General features: G+C 37.5%; 1 protein-coding gene across 6 annotated transcripts in view; it reads left to right on the forward strand.

Moving 5' to 3' along the window:
* VWA8 (von Willebrand factor A domain containing 8) overlaps positions 1–18,746 on the forward strand; it is a 339,288-nt gene that overhangs the window by 155,967 nt on the left and 164,575 nt on the right. For all 6 annotated transcript variants that reach the window (XM_047720038.1, XM_047720036.1, XM_047720035.1 and 3 more), the window contains one exon: positions 10,788–10,864. In XM_047720038.1, the coding sequence (XP_047575994.1) occupies positions 10,788–10,864 (77 nt within the window). The remainder of the gene's footprint in view (positions 1–10,787; positions 10,865–18,746) is intronic.

The following is an 18,746-nucleotide window of genomic DNA, read 5'->3' on the forward strand; positions in this document are numbered from 1 at the left end:
AAAGTCATGTTTGTTGAATTATTTAATATTGAGAGACTGTGAATATTCTATTGCCAAAATGAAAGAATGTGAGAATTTTGCTAATTAATCATTTGAACTGAGCCCTGGCAGGTTACTACCATGCAGCATCAGAAATATACCATGTTGCCAGGCCAGCATAATTGTCTAGTGTCTTGGAAGGGACTGAACACTTTGTCCTGAAATCTTCTTGCCTGTAGTACCCAGCTGGTTAGTGGCAGCCGGGAATTTGATAACAAAGTATGCTGTGCTTCTAGTAGCCCCAGCAGCCTGGGAGTCCCAAGCCCACGAAATACTTGGGTTTATCAAATACAGTGACATTCATCTTTATTTTATGTTATATTGTGTTGTGTCCCTTCTCCAACCCCTTGCTTAGTGAAGTTGCTTGAATTGCAATCTGGAATTTTTTTACTATTCTGCCACCTTCTCTCTAACATTTAGTCTGTCGATCCAGTGTTCCGTAGAGAATTTTTTTCCTGCACTTATTCTGAATCTGTATTTTGTTCTTGCACATACATTGATTCTTTTTCCCCAACAGCATTTGTCATGGCTCCTTTGGTCAGACCTAATGACCAACTACCTAAGAGTATATACCTTTCCCATTTATAGCAACACAGTATTTCAGAGAAATTGCAGGGATGTGGCTTGTGTTATTCCTGTTTGAAAAAGAGGTTATGGGGGCGCCTGGGTGGCTCAGTGAGTTAAAGCCTCTGCCTTCAGCTCAGGTCATGGTCCCAGGGTCCTGGGATCGAGCCCCGCATCGGGCCCTCTGCTCAGCGGGGAGCCTGCTTCCTCCTCTCTCTCTGCCTGCTTCTCTGTGATCTCTGTCTGTCAAATAAATAAATAAAATCTTAAAAAAAAAAAAAAAGAAAAAGAAAAAGAGGTTATGACTTTGACAGAGAGCTTTATAAGGCGGTGTGTTTGTGAGCCATGCAAACTCGTAGTGTAGTTGAAATGTATGTCTTCTCGTCTGACTTCTGGGTACTGTTCCTTGGCTCTGTGACAGGGAAGACATTTGTGCAAATGTGTACTATCGTTCACTATTCAGTTTTAATAAATTTTTTTTTATTACCTAAGTAATGTATGTTCACTGAGAGAATTTGAAAAATAGACTTCCAGAGATTCCTAGAGCAGTAATTTCACATTTTATTATGGGATTACAGAATATTAGAATAAAAAGTGTTTAGAGATCAGTTTGTCTAGCCCCTCTATATTCAAATGAGCAAATCTAGGCTTAGATGGTGGTAAAGACCTTCATCTGGGGACAGATGAAGCAGAGAGCATAATCCAAGTCTCTTAACTGCTAGTATATTAAGGTTTTCAGGTGGAAGCAAGGAATTAGAAAATTCAACATTTGGTGGACATTTTAAGGTTTAAAAAAAGCAGCTGTAATTTATTTCTCCTGGTTTTACTGTAATACTAGTCTCTTTAGTTTGTTATTTTTTACTGCTGTTGGTAGTTGTTAATGACAATCATATAGTAGCTTTCTAAAAAAGGGCACTTTTTCCTAATAAGGACACTGCAGAAATCATCTATACATATTATACAGACTGATCTGACTCCACAAATGTTATTAAAGAATTAGGGCGAACTGGAAGGAATGCCCTAAGTTCAGGGAAACACGTGAGGGAAGTGAACACTAGCAGTGGTAAACACTCGCTTGGAGTCTGTTTTAGAAATTACTGCAGAAGGAAAGATCCAACTTGACTTTCTCACTGCTCTCCCTCTTGAACCTTGGATTTCATACAGGGAGTTCCTGGACTCATGTTCTAGGCTATTATAACCTTGGAGTAACTGAAATTGACTCTGTGACATCAAGATCTAAACTCCCTTGCACATCAGTTCAGGAAGGCAACCTCCTGACATTCCCTTTTGCAGTATGGCAAAACAGAAAACAGCCCAGTCCGTTCAGTCAGAATAGATGAGCCTTCAAATCCCACCATGTGCAGGGTTCTTAACTACTTAGAATTAAATTTGCATCTTTCCGAAACAGGTACTTTACCTTCAACTCACATGGGCTGGTGTGAGGATTCAAGTGATTAAGCACTGAAGGTGTGTGTATGTGTACAGCAGAGGGCTCCATAAAGGTTAGCTTCCTCCTCTTTGTTTGCACAAAGGGAGCAGAAGCTTCCTGGAACAGCTTTCTACCTCCTTTAGCAGGAGCACATTGCATGACTTCCCTTTCCTTTCTTACTTTCTTTTCTCAAATTTTAGTAGTTATTCCCTGCAGGTTATATGTGAGGCGCCCATGGAGGGTACATGGACTGGGGGCTGATCCTGGCCTCATGGAGCCAGTTCTCTTGCCCAGGCACCTGACCCATTACTAGAGTACAGTGTGCTGAATGCTGTCAGATAGTGGTTTAGGAATCCAAAGGAGAAAACCATTCTGGTGCTCAGAGCAGAAGGGGAGAAGTGAATGGGAGTCAGGCACTTCCGGGAAGTGAGACATTTCATCAGAATGCTAAGGAGTGAGTGGATGAAGATGGCTGGGTGGCGGAAGGATGGGCTGTTCTAGTCAGAACAAACAGCATAAACAAAGATGTGGAAGCACAAAAGTTCTGGAGGCTGTTGGTTGATTAGGAACATGCTTGAGTGAGGGGGTGCCTGGGTGCTCAGTCTGTAGAGCGTGTGCCTTCAGCTCAGGTCAGCATCCTGGGATTGAGCCCCAAATAGGGCTCGCTGTTCAGCGGGGAGTTTGCTTCTCCTTCTCCCTCTGCCCCTCCTCCTGCTCATGCTCGCTCTCTCAAATAAATAAAGTCTTTAAAAATAAAAAAAAAAATGCATACTTGAGTGTGTTTACAGAGGGCTGACTTAGAAGCTTGCTAGTTTACCTGCTAATGCAGGGATCCTTCAGTGTTTAATTTCGGACATTTACTCTTAGCCCAAATCCCATCCCTAGACTCATCTTCTCTTGCCTGCTCTCCATTTCTCTTTAGGTCTTTTCCCCTGCTCTACTTCTTTCTCCTCCTCCTCCTTGATGAGATACAGATGGTGTTTTCCAAGTTCTGATGGTCTTCTTGTCCAGAAAGACAAGTCTACTACAGCCTTTTCCTTTAAAGGATTTCACTGCTAATCTCTCTGAGGAAACAGGATAACTAAAATAATAAACCTGAGGAATTTGAAAGAATCCCAGAATCTTGCAAAGTTCTTAAAGTCATGGCCCCTGGTATTTTCTCTCACAGAAACTGGAAGCTTGTTTACTTCCGATCCTTGGTTTGATTCCTATCTGTGGGACATAATATATTCCCTACTTGTCTTAATTCTATAGTTAAAGCACCATCAGATTCCTACCTCTTCGAAGGTCCTTCTCTCTAGTAGAGTGTCAGAAAGAACACAGTGAGAACAGTAATGTAAAAGAAAGGCCATTCTCATGTGACAGTTCGTATTTTTAAAGATTTTGTTTATTTATTTGTCAGAGAGAGAGAGAGCACAAGCAGGGGGAGCAGCAGGCAGAGAGAGAAGCAGGCTCCCTGCTGAGCAAGGAACCTGATGTGGGACTCGATCCCAGGACCCTGAGATCATGACTTGAGTTGAAGGCAGCTTAACCAACTGAGCCATCCAGGTATCTGGAGACAATGTGTATTATTTTGGATCTCTCATTCACAGCTTCCTTTTCTCTGTTTAAATTTTCACTCACTAAGTATTATCCTCAGTAAGAGTTAATAATGATGTAAAAACTGTTTATTTCATGCTAATTTCTATGAAAGAACACACATTTTTACATACAGAATAATGACAAGTAAAGAGAAATATTCACAGGAACAAAATGAAAATGGTAGCAGATTTGTTTTGGCAGTTGCACACTGGATAATGTTTTGTTTTTTCCATTTCCCAGTGAGGAAAATGAGTATGTATAACTTTTATGATGGAAAAATAAGATATTATTTATGTATTTATTCAATTACAGTAATCCTGGGATTTTCTGTTCTAGGCGAAAACTACGATTAGAAAGAGCAAATTGAGCTAAGCAAGGTCAGGCCTGGTTACTACTTGGATGGGAGAAAGAGCAAATCGCTGTAATTGTTCCTTTTTGCTCAGAATATTTACAGAAATCACTCTGAGGTTATGCTTTTAGCATTTCTTCGAAGGAACTATCAGAGCTTTTAAATGAAGTCAGGAATGACCTGATGAGATCTCTGTTTTAGAAAAATAACTAAACAACTCGTGGGCTGGCCTGTTGTGAGTCCCGAAGAGGGACACCAAGTAGGATCTTTTCTGAGAGTTGGAGCAAGAAGATGGGCTGCCCTTGAGTAGGGACAGTGCATTGGAGAGGAAGGAGCAGATATGGGAAGCAGGCACTTCAAAGTAAACAAAGCCAAAATTAAACTGTCTTTTTTAAAACTAGACTTCCCTCCCCCACCCAGCAAATGTACTTCTCCTGCCATGTTTCATTTGTCACTAAATAGCCACGCCCCCCCTGCCCCCACTTGCCCCGTTGCCCAAGATAGAAACGTTGACTTCTGTCTCATCTCCACATCCAGTCCATCACCAAATCCTGTTCTTTTCCCGAAATATCTCTTAAATCCCTCCATTTCTTCTGCTTCTTAGTTGAAGCCACCATTATCTCCTACTGGTTGAAGGAGTTTCCAAACTGCTTTCCTGTGCTTTCATTCGTCCTTTCTTTCTGCCAGATCATGATACCAGAGTGATTTTTCAAAAATCAGCATTTGATCTGATGACTCCTGTACTGCAGTGGCTTCTCAGTACTTTTAGGAAATGGTCCTGAGTCTTTTAAGTGGCTTCCAAGGCTAGACCCTATCTGCCATTTTTGTTTTGTTTCTTAACCACTCTCTTCTCTCATTCCTGCTTTAGCTTTTGACTTCTCTCAGACCTGTCCAGTGCTGCAGCTCACAGTTCCCCTCAAGTCTTCACACATACTGTTCTCTCCACCTGGAACACTCCTCCTTCTCCTCCTCCCCTTTACCTTTTTAAGTCCTTAATGTCCCCCAGTAGACATCACGGTGGGTGGTGGGCCTTCCTGAGCCCTTTGCTAAAATCTTCAGACACCTTGGGTGTCCCATATCACAACATTTGCTATGGGTATTTATCTATTATAGTTGCTTACTTGTCTGTGTTTCCTACTAGATTGTAAGCTGTGAGTGTGGCCATGGGTTGTTGCTGTTCTATTTACCTTCATATCTTGCTCAGCTAGTACAGTACCTATAAATTATGTGTTAAAATAGTTGATGAATTAGGAAAGGGAGGGAGGGAAGATAGGAAGGAGAGAAAGCAGTGAGAAGTAAGAATAAAAACATTTTGCAGGTAGAGACCACACAGGTTCAAGTGACATTTTTAATAGGGTCATGGGAAAAAACGGAGTAGTCAAAAGCATTCCAAGATTCATTTACTGAGCATCTGGGTACATGGCAATATGCTTGTTTACTGGGATTAAAAAGCAAAAGGAATAGGTTTCGGTGGCAACATAATGAGTCCAGTATGAACATCTGCAGAAGTTCAATCGGCAGTTCGGGACAGGGGATCTCAGCTGGAGCTTAGGAAAGAAGTGTGAGCCATGTGTGATGACTCCAGTCATGGGAGCAAGTGAGATTGCCCAGAGAGAGTATATGGAGCAAGAAGACAGCTGAGCATGACATTCTGAAGACCCTAATATAAAGAAAACAGCAGAAGAGCTCCCTAGTGGTAGCTGGGGACATCATGTCACATCCTACATTTATGGTCCTTGTAAGGCCCTATAACAACAGTGTGTTGCTCAAGAGCAGTCTTAAAAAGCCTGGCTGGTTCAGTAACTTTGGAGGTGGGAAGGGAGCAGAAACTCCTGATAGTAGTTTTTCGTGATTTGTTTCTTTCAGGAAATCCTCTATATTTCTGACATTACAGTGCATTTATGATACTTGCTTTTCTCTGGAGTCATTGAAGTTAACAGACGTGATATATTAACAAACACATTTTACTCATCTGAATGTATCTACTTAAAATTTTATGTTTGTTGTAGCACGCCATTTAAAGCTTATAGAGCTTTGTAGTAGACATGCAAATGTGAAAATATTTTCCTTCTCTTTGTTTCCATGTTAGGCTTATAACTATTTGGGGAGAGATCCAGTTAGATATCAGAAAGATTGCTAGAGGGTGAAATGATCCATTATTCTTACTTTCATGTGTTTACCCGTCTGACAGTCAGCTCTGGTAACTGACTCTTTTGTAGGTGAAATGTATAAATTGGATCATTTACAAACCTTGTTCGGTTTTTACAGGTCTATAACTCGTCACAGTTTCCAATATTCATTATCTTTTTAAACTTGGTCATAGTATTTATCTTACTGAGATTTATTCCCTTTTCTGGTACTTTCCAAATTCTCTGTATTCATTCAATCATTGGACACACATTTATTGAATACATTTTTTTGTGTCAGACTCTGTGCAGGGCTCTGGGAATAGAGCAGTAAATAGGCCTGGCCTCTGCCTGCATGGCACTTTCAGTTCACAGAACAGTGGATAAGAGAGACTTTAAACAAGTTGTCGCATATATAAATCTATTGGTGCTTAAGAATGAAAATTACAGGTAAGTATGGGAGATGAGGAAGGACCTGACTTACATGAGAAGGTAGTAAAGGCCTTTGTGAGGAAGGGAATTAAGATAATGAATGAGAATGGCTAGGATGGTTAGTGAGAGAAAAGCTCCCTCAGGAGAAGGGTGGGCTTGTGCAAAGCCCCTGAGGTAGGAAGAGCTTGGATTCTTTTAAGAACTGGAGGAAGTTGAGTGTGGCTAGAACAGTATTGGTGAGGAAAAGGGTGAACAGGAGGGCTGGAGGGATGGGTAGAGCATGTAGGAATTTGCAGGCCACAGGAAGGATTTTCAAAATTATTCTAAATACAATGAGAAGCTATCAGATGGGGTTGAGCTTATCTAACTCTTAATCTAAGACATGATCTAATTTATCCATTAAGAAGATTATTCCAGCAGTGGTTTGGAAAATACATTCAAAATAACATGAATGAATGTAGGGAGTTCAGTTCTAAGATCATTGCAGGTATGTATTCTTGCTGCACAAAGGATGGTCTGCAGACCAGCAGCATTGGTGCCAACTGGGAAATGTCTTAGAAATACATGGTCTCTGACCCCACCCCAGACCTACTGAATCAGTCTGCATTTTAACAAGATCACAAAGCTGACTCATTTGCTAATCAAAGCTTGAAAAGCGCTGTTCTAGACAAGATGGCATTCCTTTGGTTTAAAAAGATTCCAGAGAAATTTGGCAGACTTAAGATATATTTTGGAGGCAGAAATGAGAGGAATTGGTTACAAATTGAGAGGTGGAATGAGAAGTACTGAGGACGACAGGGGTTGCTGTCATAAACAGCTGTAGAGAGGGAGATATCATTAATTCATCTGACCAATAGCCGAGTGCCTACTCTGTGCCAGCGCTATTCTAGACACTAGCAATACGATAGTGGACAAAACAAGCCTCCCGAGGAGCTAATGTTTACGGTTGAGGAATAGGATAAAACACAAGTAAATACGTTGTTAGAATTGTAAATGATAATAAGTGCTTTGGAAAAAGATAGCGTTAGCTCTTGATTTTCCTGTGGGAGAAGTCTTCCTCCCCTAGTCTTTCCCATCTTTTTGGTCAAGGAACGATCTAGAATTAATCTCTGGTGGTTCTCCTTTATCCTCCTGTGTCCAGGCCATCAACCAGTTTTGTCACCTTTACTTGCAAAACACCTGGAATCCGTCCTTCTTCATTTATACCCCCCTCATCTAAGCCATCCCCATCTCTCACCTGGACTCTTGCAGTAGCGTTCCAACTGGCTTCCCAGTTTCCTTCCTTCCTCCTTTATAATTCACTCTCTGTACCTAACCAAAGTGATTTTTTTTATAATCTATATTAGTTCATGTCACTTCTCTGCTAAAAAATGCCCCCCTCATCTCATAGAATAAAGTCCCACTTCTTCACCTTGGCTTGTAAAACTTAGTTGATTAGACTCTACTTACTTTAAAAAAAAAAAAAAAAGATTTATTGATTTTAGAGAGAGAAAGAGAGCAGGGGGTAGGGGCAGAGGGAGAGACAATCTCCAACAGACTTCCTGCTGAGTGCAGAGCCTGACGCAGGGCTCCATCTCACCACCCTAAGATCATGGCCTGAGCCAAAAAAGAGTAGGATGCTTAACCAGCTGAGCCACCCAGGTGCCCCACAGCCCTACTAACTTTTAGTTATCTTGTATATTCTTTTCTTGCCCACAACACTTGAACACACTGGCTGTTCCTCAGATATCCTGAGCTTATTTCCACTTTAGGGGATCAGCTATAGCCACTCTTCTCCTGGAATGCCTCATCTGTAATCGTCCTAGAACTGGCTCCTTGTCATTTACATCTTAGCTTTCAGTTACCTATGGAAAAGTCTTCACTTCTAAATCAATATTAATGACCACCCAGTTGGTATTGCCTCACCCTATCTTAATTGTATATAGAGAATATTGCTATTTGATCATTGTCTCATTGATTTATTTAGTTGTCTAATTATATCTTGCTGCCTTTCTACCTACTTTTCTAATCTACCTTCCAGTCTGTCTTCACACTCTTGAAATGGAAGCTCCATAGGAGCAGAAACCTTATCTGCCTTATTCACTGCTCTCTCTCCTGACACATACCAGCACTCAATAAATATTTGTTTCCATGTTGAATAAACAGCCCGTCTCCTGGAGCCAGTTTCTCCTTTTGTCAGTCAGTATATTTTGCATATTGTTGTCATATTGACCTTCTTTAAACATTGATTTCATTGTGTTTCTCTCTGAATTGAGGATGTACAATGGATCTTAATTGCTTTCTACTGTCTATGTGTGCTACATACCTCTGTCCTATTTATTAAGTAGTTGGTAATCAGTCCAGTCCCCTTAACCTCTCTTACATCTATCATCTTAATGATATATTTAGTCAAAGAGAAGAGAAGAGAGAAAGATTCTAAGGCTGTGAGAACCTGTATCATAGGGGGCTTCTAGCTGGCTCAGTTGGTAGAGCATGTGACTCTTGATCTCAAGGTTGTGAGTTCCATTGGGTATGGAACCTACTTAAAAAAAAAGAAAGGGGGAAAAAAGAATCTGTATCATATAAATTAACAATTATTTATCTACCCTGGTGGCTTGTCTTCTGTGCTCCACATGTATATATGTGTCTTGCCTCCTTTTGAGAATTGTGAAGGACAAATTCTAATAATTTCATTGAGAATTTGTTTATCTTAGAGGAACTGTCACAGTTCTATGACTTTGATGATACTCAATAAATACTCATTTGGTTGATTTGAATTTCTATCATTAGTGCTTATAGAATGCCTTTATAAGATATTTGAGGATGTAGCAGAAATACCAATAATAATGCCTGTTTCCTTCTATTGGGCTTCTTCTGTCCTCACTGCTCAGCACCATGCCTTTCCCTAATCTGTCTATTTCTTTTTTTTTTTTTTAAGATTTTATTTATTTATTTGACAGACAGAGATCACAAGTAGGCAGAGAGGCAGGCAGATAGAGAGAGGGACGGAAGAAGGCTCCCCGCCAAGCAGAGAGCCCGATGTGGGGCTCGATCCCAGGACCCTGGGATCATGACCTGAGCCGAAGACAGAGGCTTTAACCCACTGAGCCACCCAGGTGCCCCGAATCTGTCTATTTCTTTAGGATGGATTCCTGGAAGTGGCGAAAGAGAAAATTCAAGGCCTAGTTTACCTAAATAAATTTAAGACTGAAAGAAATATAATCCATTATGTTGAGACTAAAAGCATGAGCATTAGAGCCAGACAGATCCGGATTTGAATCCTGGTTCCCCTATGATTAGCTGTATGACCATGAAAATGTTGCTTAGCTTTTCTGAGTCTTGGTATCTTGATTTGTGAGGTTGGAGTAATCATATTACCTCCCTCATGGAACTGTTATGATGATTAAATGAAAGAACACATGCAAATACTTAGGATAGAGTCTGGCATGGTATAAGAAATTAATAAGTTATTTATTGCTAGAACATATAATATATGGAATTTAGCTTTTTAACCACTTCTACTCTTCTCACACAACCCACTTGTTAAAAGAGTCCCCCTCTACTTGAAAACTTGAAAATGGGAAACTGGCATGGGAGCAGTTTCCATTTTTAATAGTCTGTCTTTCACAAAAGGACAGCAACTCTCAGCATCAATAAGTGGTAAGGAAATGAGGACATTCCTGGCAAGAGTAGATATGGTTGAGACTTATTAATAAACACTGGTTATAATTTAGGTTTCTACTGTTTTGAAGGACTGGAAAGTAGGATAGAAAGAGAAGAAAGGAGCGTTTGATTAAAACAGAAGTATAGTATTATATTTATCTGCCTGTAACTGAAAACCATACTTCCAAAGAACTGATAAGAAAAGTCATTGTTTTTATACTTCCTTTATTCCTTTTGATGCCTTTCTTCAAATCTGAAGCGGTTAATATTGTATTATAATGTCTAAATGTAAGTGTAAAATTATGAAACAGAAAAAAACAAGCTGTAGAAGGGTAAAAATAATTATGAAGTTCCTTTTAAATAAGACCATGTTTAGTGTATTTGATGTAAACAAAGCTAGTGTATTTAGAAGTAAATTTTTTAAAAAATCTTTGTGTCAGAGAAGTTGTATTTGTTTGCTATATGTAAACATGTATGTGTGTATAAATGTATATGTGCATATTTTCATTAATAACGAGCGGAAACAGTACAAACTTTGAGAAAGTAGGTTTTGGCAAAAGATCTTCTGGCTTGTTTTACCTCCACAAAAGTCTCTTTTTACTTAATGTTCTCTGTGTAATTACAGGGTGTCGGAAAAAATAAGATTGTTGACAGATTCCTTCACCTGCTCAACAGACCCCGAGAATACATCCAGCTGCACAGGTAAGAGTAGAAGACCCAAACCTCTTGAGATCTAGTTTAATCATTTATTTTTCTCCCAGCACAATTTAAAAATACTTTCTTAAAAGCCTATTTTATAAATCAGATTCATTTCTGTTCCTCCTGTTCATATCTCTCTTTTCCTTAAAAGGCAATAAAACATTGCAAAATTTGTTTTTTTTAGTGACTAATGCTTTATAAACATGAATTAATAGATATTTTGTGGACAGAGAGTGTTGAACATTACATTCTAGGAGCAGATTTTGTCAACATAAAGGCTCTTAAATAAGGCTCTTAGAATAAAAATATGTAGCGACTAAACCCTTCACTAAAAGGAAGCTAAAATAGCTCACAAGGAGAAACAATAAACTATATGATCTCAGATATGAGGTAAGGAATCAAAAATGTAGAAGAAATAAGTTATTAGTCTCCTTGCCTTCCTTATAAACACTTTATGGATCATTTAGTTTTGTGTGGTCAGAATGCTGGTTCAGGGACACCTTTTAATCAGATAGATATTCTTGACATGAACTGTTTTTAGCTTTCTCAGTTAATCTGTTCTGAATATTTCTAAAATAAAAATAAGTAGCAGATCCACCAAAAAGAGAGAGAGAAAGAAAGAAAGAGAGAGAGAGAGAGAGATGGGGAGAAAGAGAAAGAAATAGAGAAATCAAAGAATATACCAAGTAATAACCACTTAAAACTAGATTGAGTTATTTTAATTCCAGGAGATAAAAAATATTGTGTAGTGTAAAAAAAACATGGGTTGATTTGCAAGAATTAATTTCTCATTTGGGTCCTTTCATTAAATAATGATATGTTCTTAGAAGAAAAATGTAGGAGAAAAGAAGACAGAACTAATGCGGCATAGGAAAAAGAGAAGAGAACTAATATAAAGCTGAGAGGTGGTCAAAGGCTCTCTCTTGGGATTTACACCTCTGGCTGTTACAGAGTAAGTGGTATCTGATTAGTCCTACCATAATAAAGGGTTATAAAACAAGACTCACAAATACTAGGATGTTTACAACTACAGGGATCTGTGAGATAAACAACTGTCAGAGCTCCAGGTGGTTAGGAGCTTTCATTAAACACTCCTGGTATTCAGAAGATACTCTATAAAGTCTGTGCATTAGAAGTAGAACCAATCTGCCCCTAGAATAAAAGCTACTCTATGCCCATCCTTAATAAGTTAAAACATAAGCCTTGAGAAATTAAGAATCCTTGCTATTTAGTAGTATTTTAGAAGTTTTTCTCAAACAGAATGACTTTAAAAACTAAGGGGACAGATGTTAGCGGGGAAGTGTCTTAGCCAAACATACTTAACATGAAATGAAGGAAGATTACAAAATCCATTCAACAACACATAGCATTCCAAATGTCAAGCATTCAATAGAAAATTACTAGACATACAAAGAAGCAAGAATATTGGTCAATAGAAATAAACACAAAAATGACAGATAGTGGAATTAGTAGACAGAGACTATAAAACAGTTGCCATAAATATATTTAGGCATTTAAAGGGGGAAAATGAACATAATAAGGGAATAATTAGGAATTCTCAATAAGGAATGGCAACCCTAAAAAACAGTTTCACATATAAGCAATTGGAGTCTCAAAAGAAAGGAGAAAGAATAGGGCAGACTGATACTTGAAGATATAATGCTGGAAAATTCCCAAATTTGTCTGAAAGTATAAAATCACCAACCTAGGAAACTCAATGACTCTCAAGCGGGATAAATAAGAAACCACAAAAAAGTACATTATACTCAAATCATTGTTAAATTGAAAGGTAAAATAGGGGCACCTGGGTGGCTCAGTGGGTTAAAGCCTCTGCCTTTGGCTCAGGCCATGTTCCCAGGGTCCTGGGATCGAGCCCCACATCGGGCTCTCTGCTCAGCAGGGAGCCTGCTTCCCCCGCTTCCCCCTCTCTCTCTACCTGCCTCTCTGCCTATTTGTGATCTCTGTCTGCCAAATAAATAAATAAAATCTTTAAAAATAATAATAATAATAATAAATTAAAAGGTAAAATCTTTAAAACTGCCAGAGGAAAAAAAGACAAATTACTTATAGGGGAAAATGATAAAAACGACTGTTGATTTTTCATGTGAAATAAATACCACAATTCAATGAAATGATTGTTTTGAAAGTGCCAAAAGAAGAAAAAAAGTGAACGTAGAATAATGTGTTTGGCCAAAAATTCTTTAAAAATAAAGACAATTTCAGAAAAACAAAAGCTGAGAATATTTTTTCAGCAACAGACCTGCATTATATTTAGTTCAGCGTTTTCCATGAACATAGATACAAAAACCTTTAATGAGTATTAACAAAACAAATTCAAGAATATGTAAAAAGGATAATACATCATAACCAAGTGAGTTTTATCCCAGGAATATAAGGTTGACTTAATATTTGAAATTAAATAATGTAGTTCGTTTACTTTACAACATAAGGGGAAAACCATGTGATTGGCTCAATCATTGCAAAAAAGGCACTTGAGAAGATTTAGTACCCATTCATAATAAAACATGGCAGCAAATTAAAAATAGGAAACTTCCTCACTTGAAAGGAAGCCTTTTTTAAAAAAAGAGTTTGTTTGTTTATGTGACAGAGAAAAAACAGAAGCAGAGGGAGCAGGAGAGGGAGAAGCAGGCTCCCTGCTGAACAGGGTGCCCAATGAGGGGCTCAGTCTCAGGACTCTGAGATCATGACCTGAGCTAAAGGCAGGTGCTTAACCAGCTGTGCTACCCAGGTGCCCCTTGATAAAAGGGATTTATGAAAAGCCTGCAGCTAACTTATATTTAATGGTGAAAAGCTAAATGCTTTCTTTCTGTGATGGGGAAAAGGCTAGGATATTCACTATTCAGCATTATGCTGGAGGCTCTAGCCAGTGCAATAAGACAAGAAAAAAACAAAATTGAAATACATGTTTATTTTTTTTTAAGATTTTATTTATTTATTTGATAGCGATCACAAGTAGGCAGAGAGGCAGGCAGAGAGAGAAGAGGAAACAGGCTCTCCACTCAGTGGGGAGGGATGCAGGGCTTGATCCCAGGACCCTGAGACCATGACCTGAGCCGAAGGCAGAGACTTTAACCCACTGAGCCATCCAGGTGCCCCTGAAATACATGTTTTTTGTTTTTTGTTTTTTATTAAAGATTTTATTTATTTATTTGACAGAGATGACAAGTAGGCAGAGAGGCAGGCAGAGAGAGAGGAGGAAGCAGGCTCCCTGCTGAGCAGAGAGCCCGATGTGGGGCTTGATCCCAGGACTCTGGGACCATGACCTGAGCAGAGGCTTTAACCCACTGAGCTACCCAGGCACCCCTGAAATACATGTTTAAATGGAAGAAGTAAAATTGTCTTTGTTTAAAGGTGACATGATTGTATATACAGAAAATCCTAGGAAATCTATGGGGAAAAAAAACCATCAGAATAAGTGAATTAAGAAAGATCACAGGATACAAGGTCAATGTACAGCAGCAGTTGTATATTTATATATATATTTATATATATATATTTATATAATAGCAATGGGCAGTGGAAAATCGGGTTTTTTTTTTTAGTTTTGTATTTAGTTAAAGAGGGCACATGATATGAAAAGCACTGGATGTTTTATTCAACTAATGAATCATTGAATATTATAAATATTATATCAAAAACTAATAATGTAGTATACATTGGCTAAATGAATTCAAGTAAAATAAAATTTTTTAAATATTATTTATAACAGCATAAAAACATGAAATACTTAGGAATAAATTTAATAAAATATATGTGAATTTTAATTCACATGAATGAATGAATGAACATGGCAAGGCCAACCCAACTCTCTTTTATAGGTCACCTACATAACTTCAGAAAATTTCCAGCCTATTTCCACTACTTCTCATGATATTCTTTGTATGAATGAATGATGCCTTAAGAATTTCAACTCCCTTTTTTTCTTTTTTAGGAATTTACTATGTCAAGACTATAGGACTAGGTGTTTTAGGTGATACCGAAAGAGATAAGAAACATAATTTCTATCTTTAAGAACCTATAATACTATTCTTACTTATAATTATTTCAATATTTTATGTTCCCCTGAATCTGAAAAGCTGACTATTTTTTCTTTTTACCTTTAAGCTTTAAAACCAGTTTTTCTACCTTATGGACAAAGTTTGAGGAAAATAATGAAAGAATCACAAAGTTTGACTCATTTGTAATTTCTCATCCGAGTACCTTTTTTTTTTTTTTTTAAGATTTTTATTTATTTATTTGACACACAGAGAGATTACTAGTAAGCAGAGAGGCAGGGAGAGAGAGGGAGAAGCAGGCTCCCCACCGAGTAGAGAGCCTGATGTGGGGCTCAATCCCAGGACCCCGGGATCATGACCTGAGCCGAAAGCAGAGGCTTTAACCCACTGAGCCACCCAGGTGCCCCCCACCTGAGCAACTTTTGTTGATCACATCACAGTTCTAGTTTTTGAGCCACAAGGCACATGGAAAGACCCATATTTTACATTTTAAGTATGATACAGTGAGCATTTCAGTTTGTTCTTAGGAGAATTTGAGCTATTTTATTTTGGTTACATGTGTTTAGTTTCTACCATACAGTGGGGCCATTAAAAATACGTAATTACTTGAAACTTTTAATTAGTACGTATTCTGATGCCACTTAAGCATGTAATGTTAACTTAGAGCAAAAACAAATGAATTTAAATTTTAGATTTTAAAATAGTCAAGCAAAAAACCAACTTCTCTTAAAGATGACATCAGAGGTTGAAATTAGCTCACACATTTATGCCCCAGAAAGAAAGTAGTCACTTTATGTGAGAGTCCCTTTGTATGATGGGGCAGTTTTCCCATTTGTATATATTGAACACCAAAATATTTTTAAAGAAAGATGGATTAGGCTGAATTGCATCAGTCAATTCTGATTGTAAATTGTGGAGCACAATCAGAAAAAAAAGGAGGCAAAGAAGTACTTTAGTAATTATTTCTGGGTGTATGTCACTGTCAAACTGATAGTAAATAGGCCTTTTGCTTATAATTCATCATCTTTAATAGTTATAAGAAGTTTTGGTGTCTTACTTTTCTAGGAATTGTTTTTCTAATTGTTGGTTTAAAGTTGTTTATAATATCATATGATATTTTACTGTCCTTAGGCTCAGTAATGATATCTTCATTTTTATTCCTGGTATTGGTTATTTGTCTTCTCTCTCTTTTATTCTTGATCAGTTTTGTCAAGAGGTTATCAACATTATTGCTGTGTTCAAGCAACCACCTTTTGGCTTTTGTATGTTTCTTTTCTATTCAGTAGTTTCTGATTTTATCTTATTATACCCTTTCTTTTATTTTCTTTGGGTTTAATTTGATTTCTTTTTTAAACTTTTTAATTGAATGCTTATATAATTGATTTTCACTTTTTAATTTATGTATCTGGAACTGTGTATCTTTGGGTTTCCCTTTGGGTCTCAGTTCTTTCATCTCTGATTAAGAAAGGTAGACAAGGTCATTTCTAGTATCTTTTAGCTCTATATTCTAATATCTTTAGGCAAGAAGAAGATGGTATTCAAGGTGCTTTAATAGTTTAGAAGATTAGAGATACCACACCGTACTTTCTGCCTACAGTGTCTTTTATACCAGCCTTTTGTCTTAAGGTAACAAATGATCCATAAATAGTAAAGAATTATGGGCTGCTTATTTATGTTCTGTGGTAATTTTGACATTGCCCACACAACTATACAGATATGTTATCTATGAAAAAACTTTCTACATTCAAAGTGTAATAAACTTCAGAGCCTAATATTTGTATTGTTTTTGTTTATAGCACCCATTGCTACATATATGATTGATGATTTATTACAAATAAAATATCTACTCATTTTAACACAGACCCAAGTATCTCTGTTTGGCAATATTTGATATTTAATATATAAAGTTGAAAGTAAAAACTCTCTGTTTCTATTTAAAATATAAAATATTAAAGGATTTTCATTAATTAAATTTGATTTCAATGTGCGGAGTTTTTCATTATATTCAACTTTAGGGCTATATTTGCCATAAAATTTAAGGTCATAAAATTCCTTTAAGAAAAACATGTTTTAAAGGACCTAAAAACAGCAGTCCAGAAAAATGTTCTGGACTTCTCTGATCTATGGGTGACCTACTTAACGTCTTTACTTTATTTTAGATTCCTTTTCATGGATTTGTGATGTCACCATCTAAATAATCACTCACATTCAGTTTAGTTTATAGATGTCATTCCAACAAAATTAGTTATGGGCCACTCAGCACATTCTCTTGATAAGTAAAACCATCACCAGACATACATGAATAAAACATACAACCAGTGTATTTTTTAAGTATTACCATCTTATATTTGAATGATCAGTCTCATAAAAATGAGCAAGCTGGGCAACTTAATTCATTCTTTAATTAAAATCAAGATATTGTCCTGTATATGATTTAATTTAAAAGATTAATGGATATGATTACTTTTATGGTATGTATTACAAACAGAAGAGACTCCATGTCTCATATTTGTGAAGTATGTCTTTTTACTTGTTTTTCCACAATGTTATGTTACTTTGACAAATAAGAGGACACTTGATATGTCACCTTCTGTAGCTGTATTTCCTCTAAAAGTACAATTCTATATTAAGAACTATCATAGGGCTTTGAAATACTTAATTTACCAGGGTTCTTTTTCATTTGCTCCCCTTCATTTATGAAGATGACAGCACAGATCATTAGCATTCCCATATGCTCTTGGTTGATTATTTTTCTAATAGTGATGCCCGTTGTGAATACAGAGTTCCCAGGTTCCCAGTACAGTTAATACTTTTTCTTTAGTGGGATTTCCTTCATGTCTGCTCAGCTTATTCCAGACTGGACCATTCTGTCCTACTCACAAGTTTTGAGCTTGTATCCATGCCTGTCTTTATTCCTCCATCTAAAATGTACTCTGTTTCTCTTCTAATCTTTCAAGATTTGGTTCATTTTTACCTCTACATGGAATCTTTTCTGATTTGTCATTATGAATGTAACTTTTCCATCCTCTGAAACTGCACAGAACTAAATTTGTACCATTGTGAAAGAAAGAATAAGAGTTTTCAAGATCAGGTCCTGTCTGTGCCATTAACTTTTTCGTGACTTTGAACTTCTTGAGTCCTAATTTCCTTACTTATCAAATTGAAATAATAATGTCTGCCAGGCTGCTTGTAAAAATTAAATGAGAGACTGTGTGGAAAGGACCAATCAGTGTCTGACATAATTTGGGCACTTAAGTATTTAGGCAAACTAATAAACATTAGTTTCTTGCCACATACCCCACTTTCTTTTCTCACTCGGATTTGCATTATATTTAATTTCTCCATCTCATTTGCATCCCCTCCACTTTCCCCAGCCATGCCTCCCCATCTAAATAGGACACTTTTTGAGGGCAAGAGTCTGGTTTATTCATAATGTATTAATTCATTTATCTAATTTGTACTTACTGAATTCTTGTTTGTCAGTGGCTTTAAGGCACTGATGTTGTATAGATGATGATATCGATCTTGACCTAGAGGAGCTTGCTTGCTTGTCAGTGGGTGAGACTACAACATTACAGTACGATGCTGGATCTGAGCTAGGAAAGAAGCATGTGCAGCTTCTGTGGGAACGTTGGGGAGAGGTGCCCAGCTCTGAGTATATGTGTGTGATATGGTGAAGGTGTCTGAAGAAGGTGGTACTCAGATGGAGTGTTAAGGAATCAGCAGGAGTTTTCTAAGTACAGAACAGAGAACAGGGCATTATGGTTATTGAAAACGTACGATCTAAAAACCAGGACATGAGAGGCAGCTTGGTATAACGTGGGCTGTATGTGCATAGAGGCAAGGGTTGTTGCCAAAAGGAAGATGCA

Source organism: Lutra lutra, chromosome 3 (genome assembly GCF_902655055.1).
Source record: "Lutra lutra chromosome 3, mLutLut1.2, whole genome shotgun sequence".
NCBI lineage: Eukaryota > Metazoa > Chordata > Mammalia > Carnivora > Mustelidae > Lutra > Lutra lutra.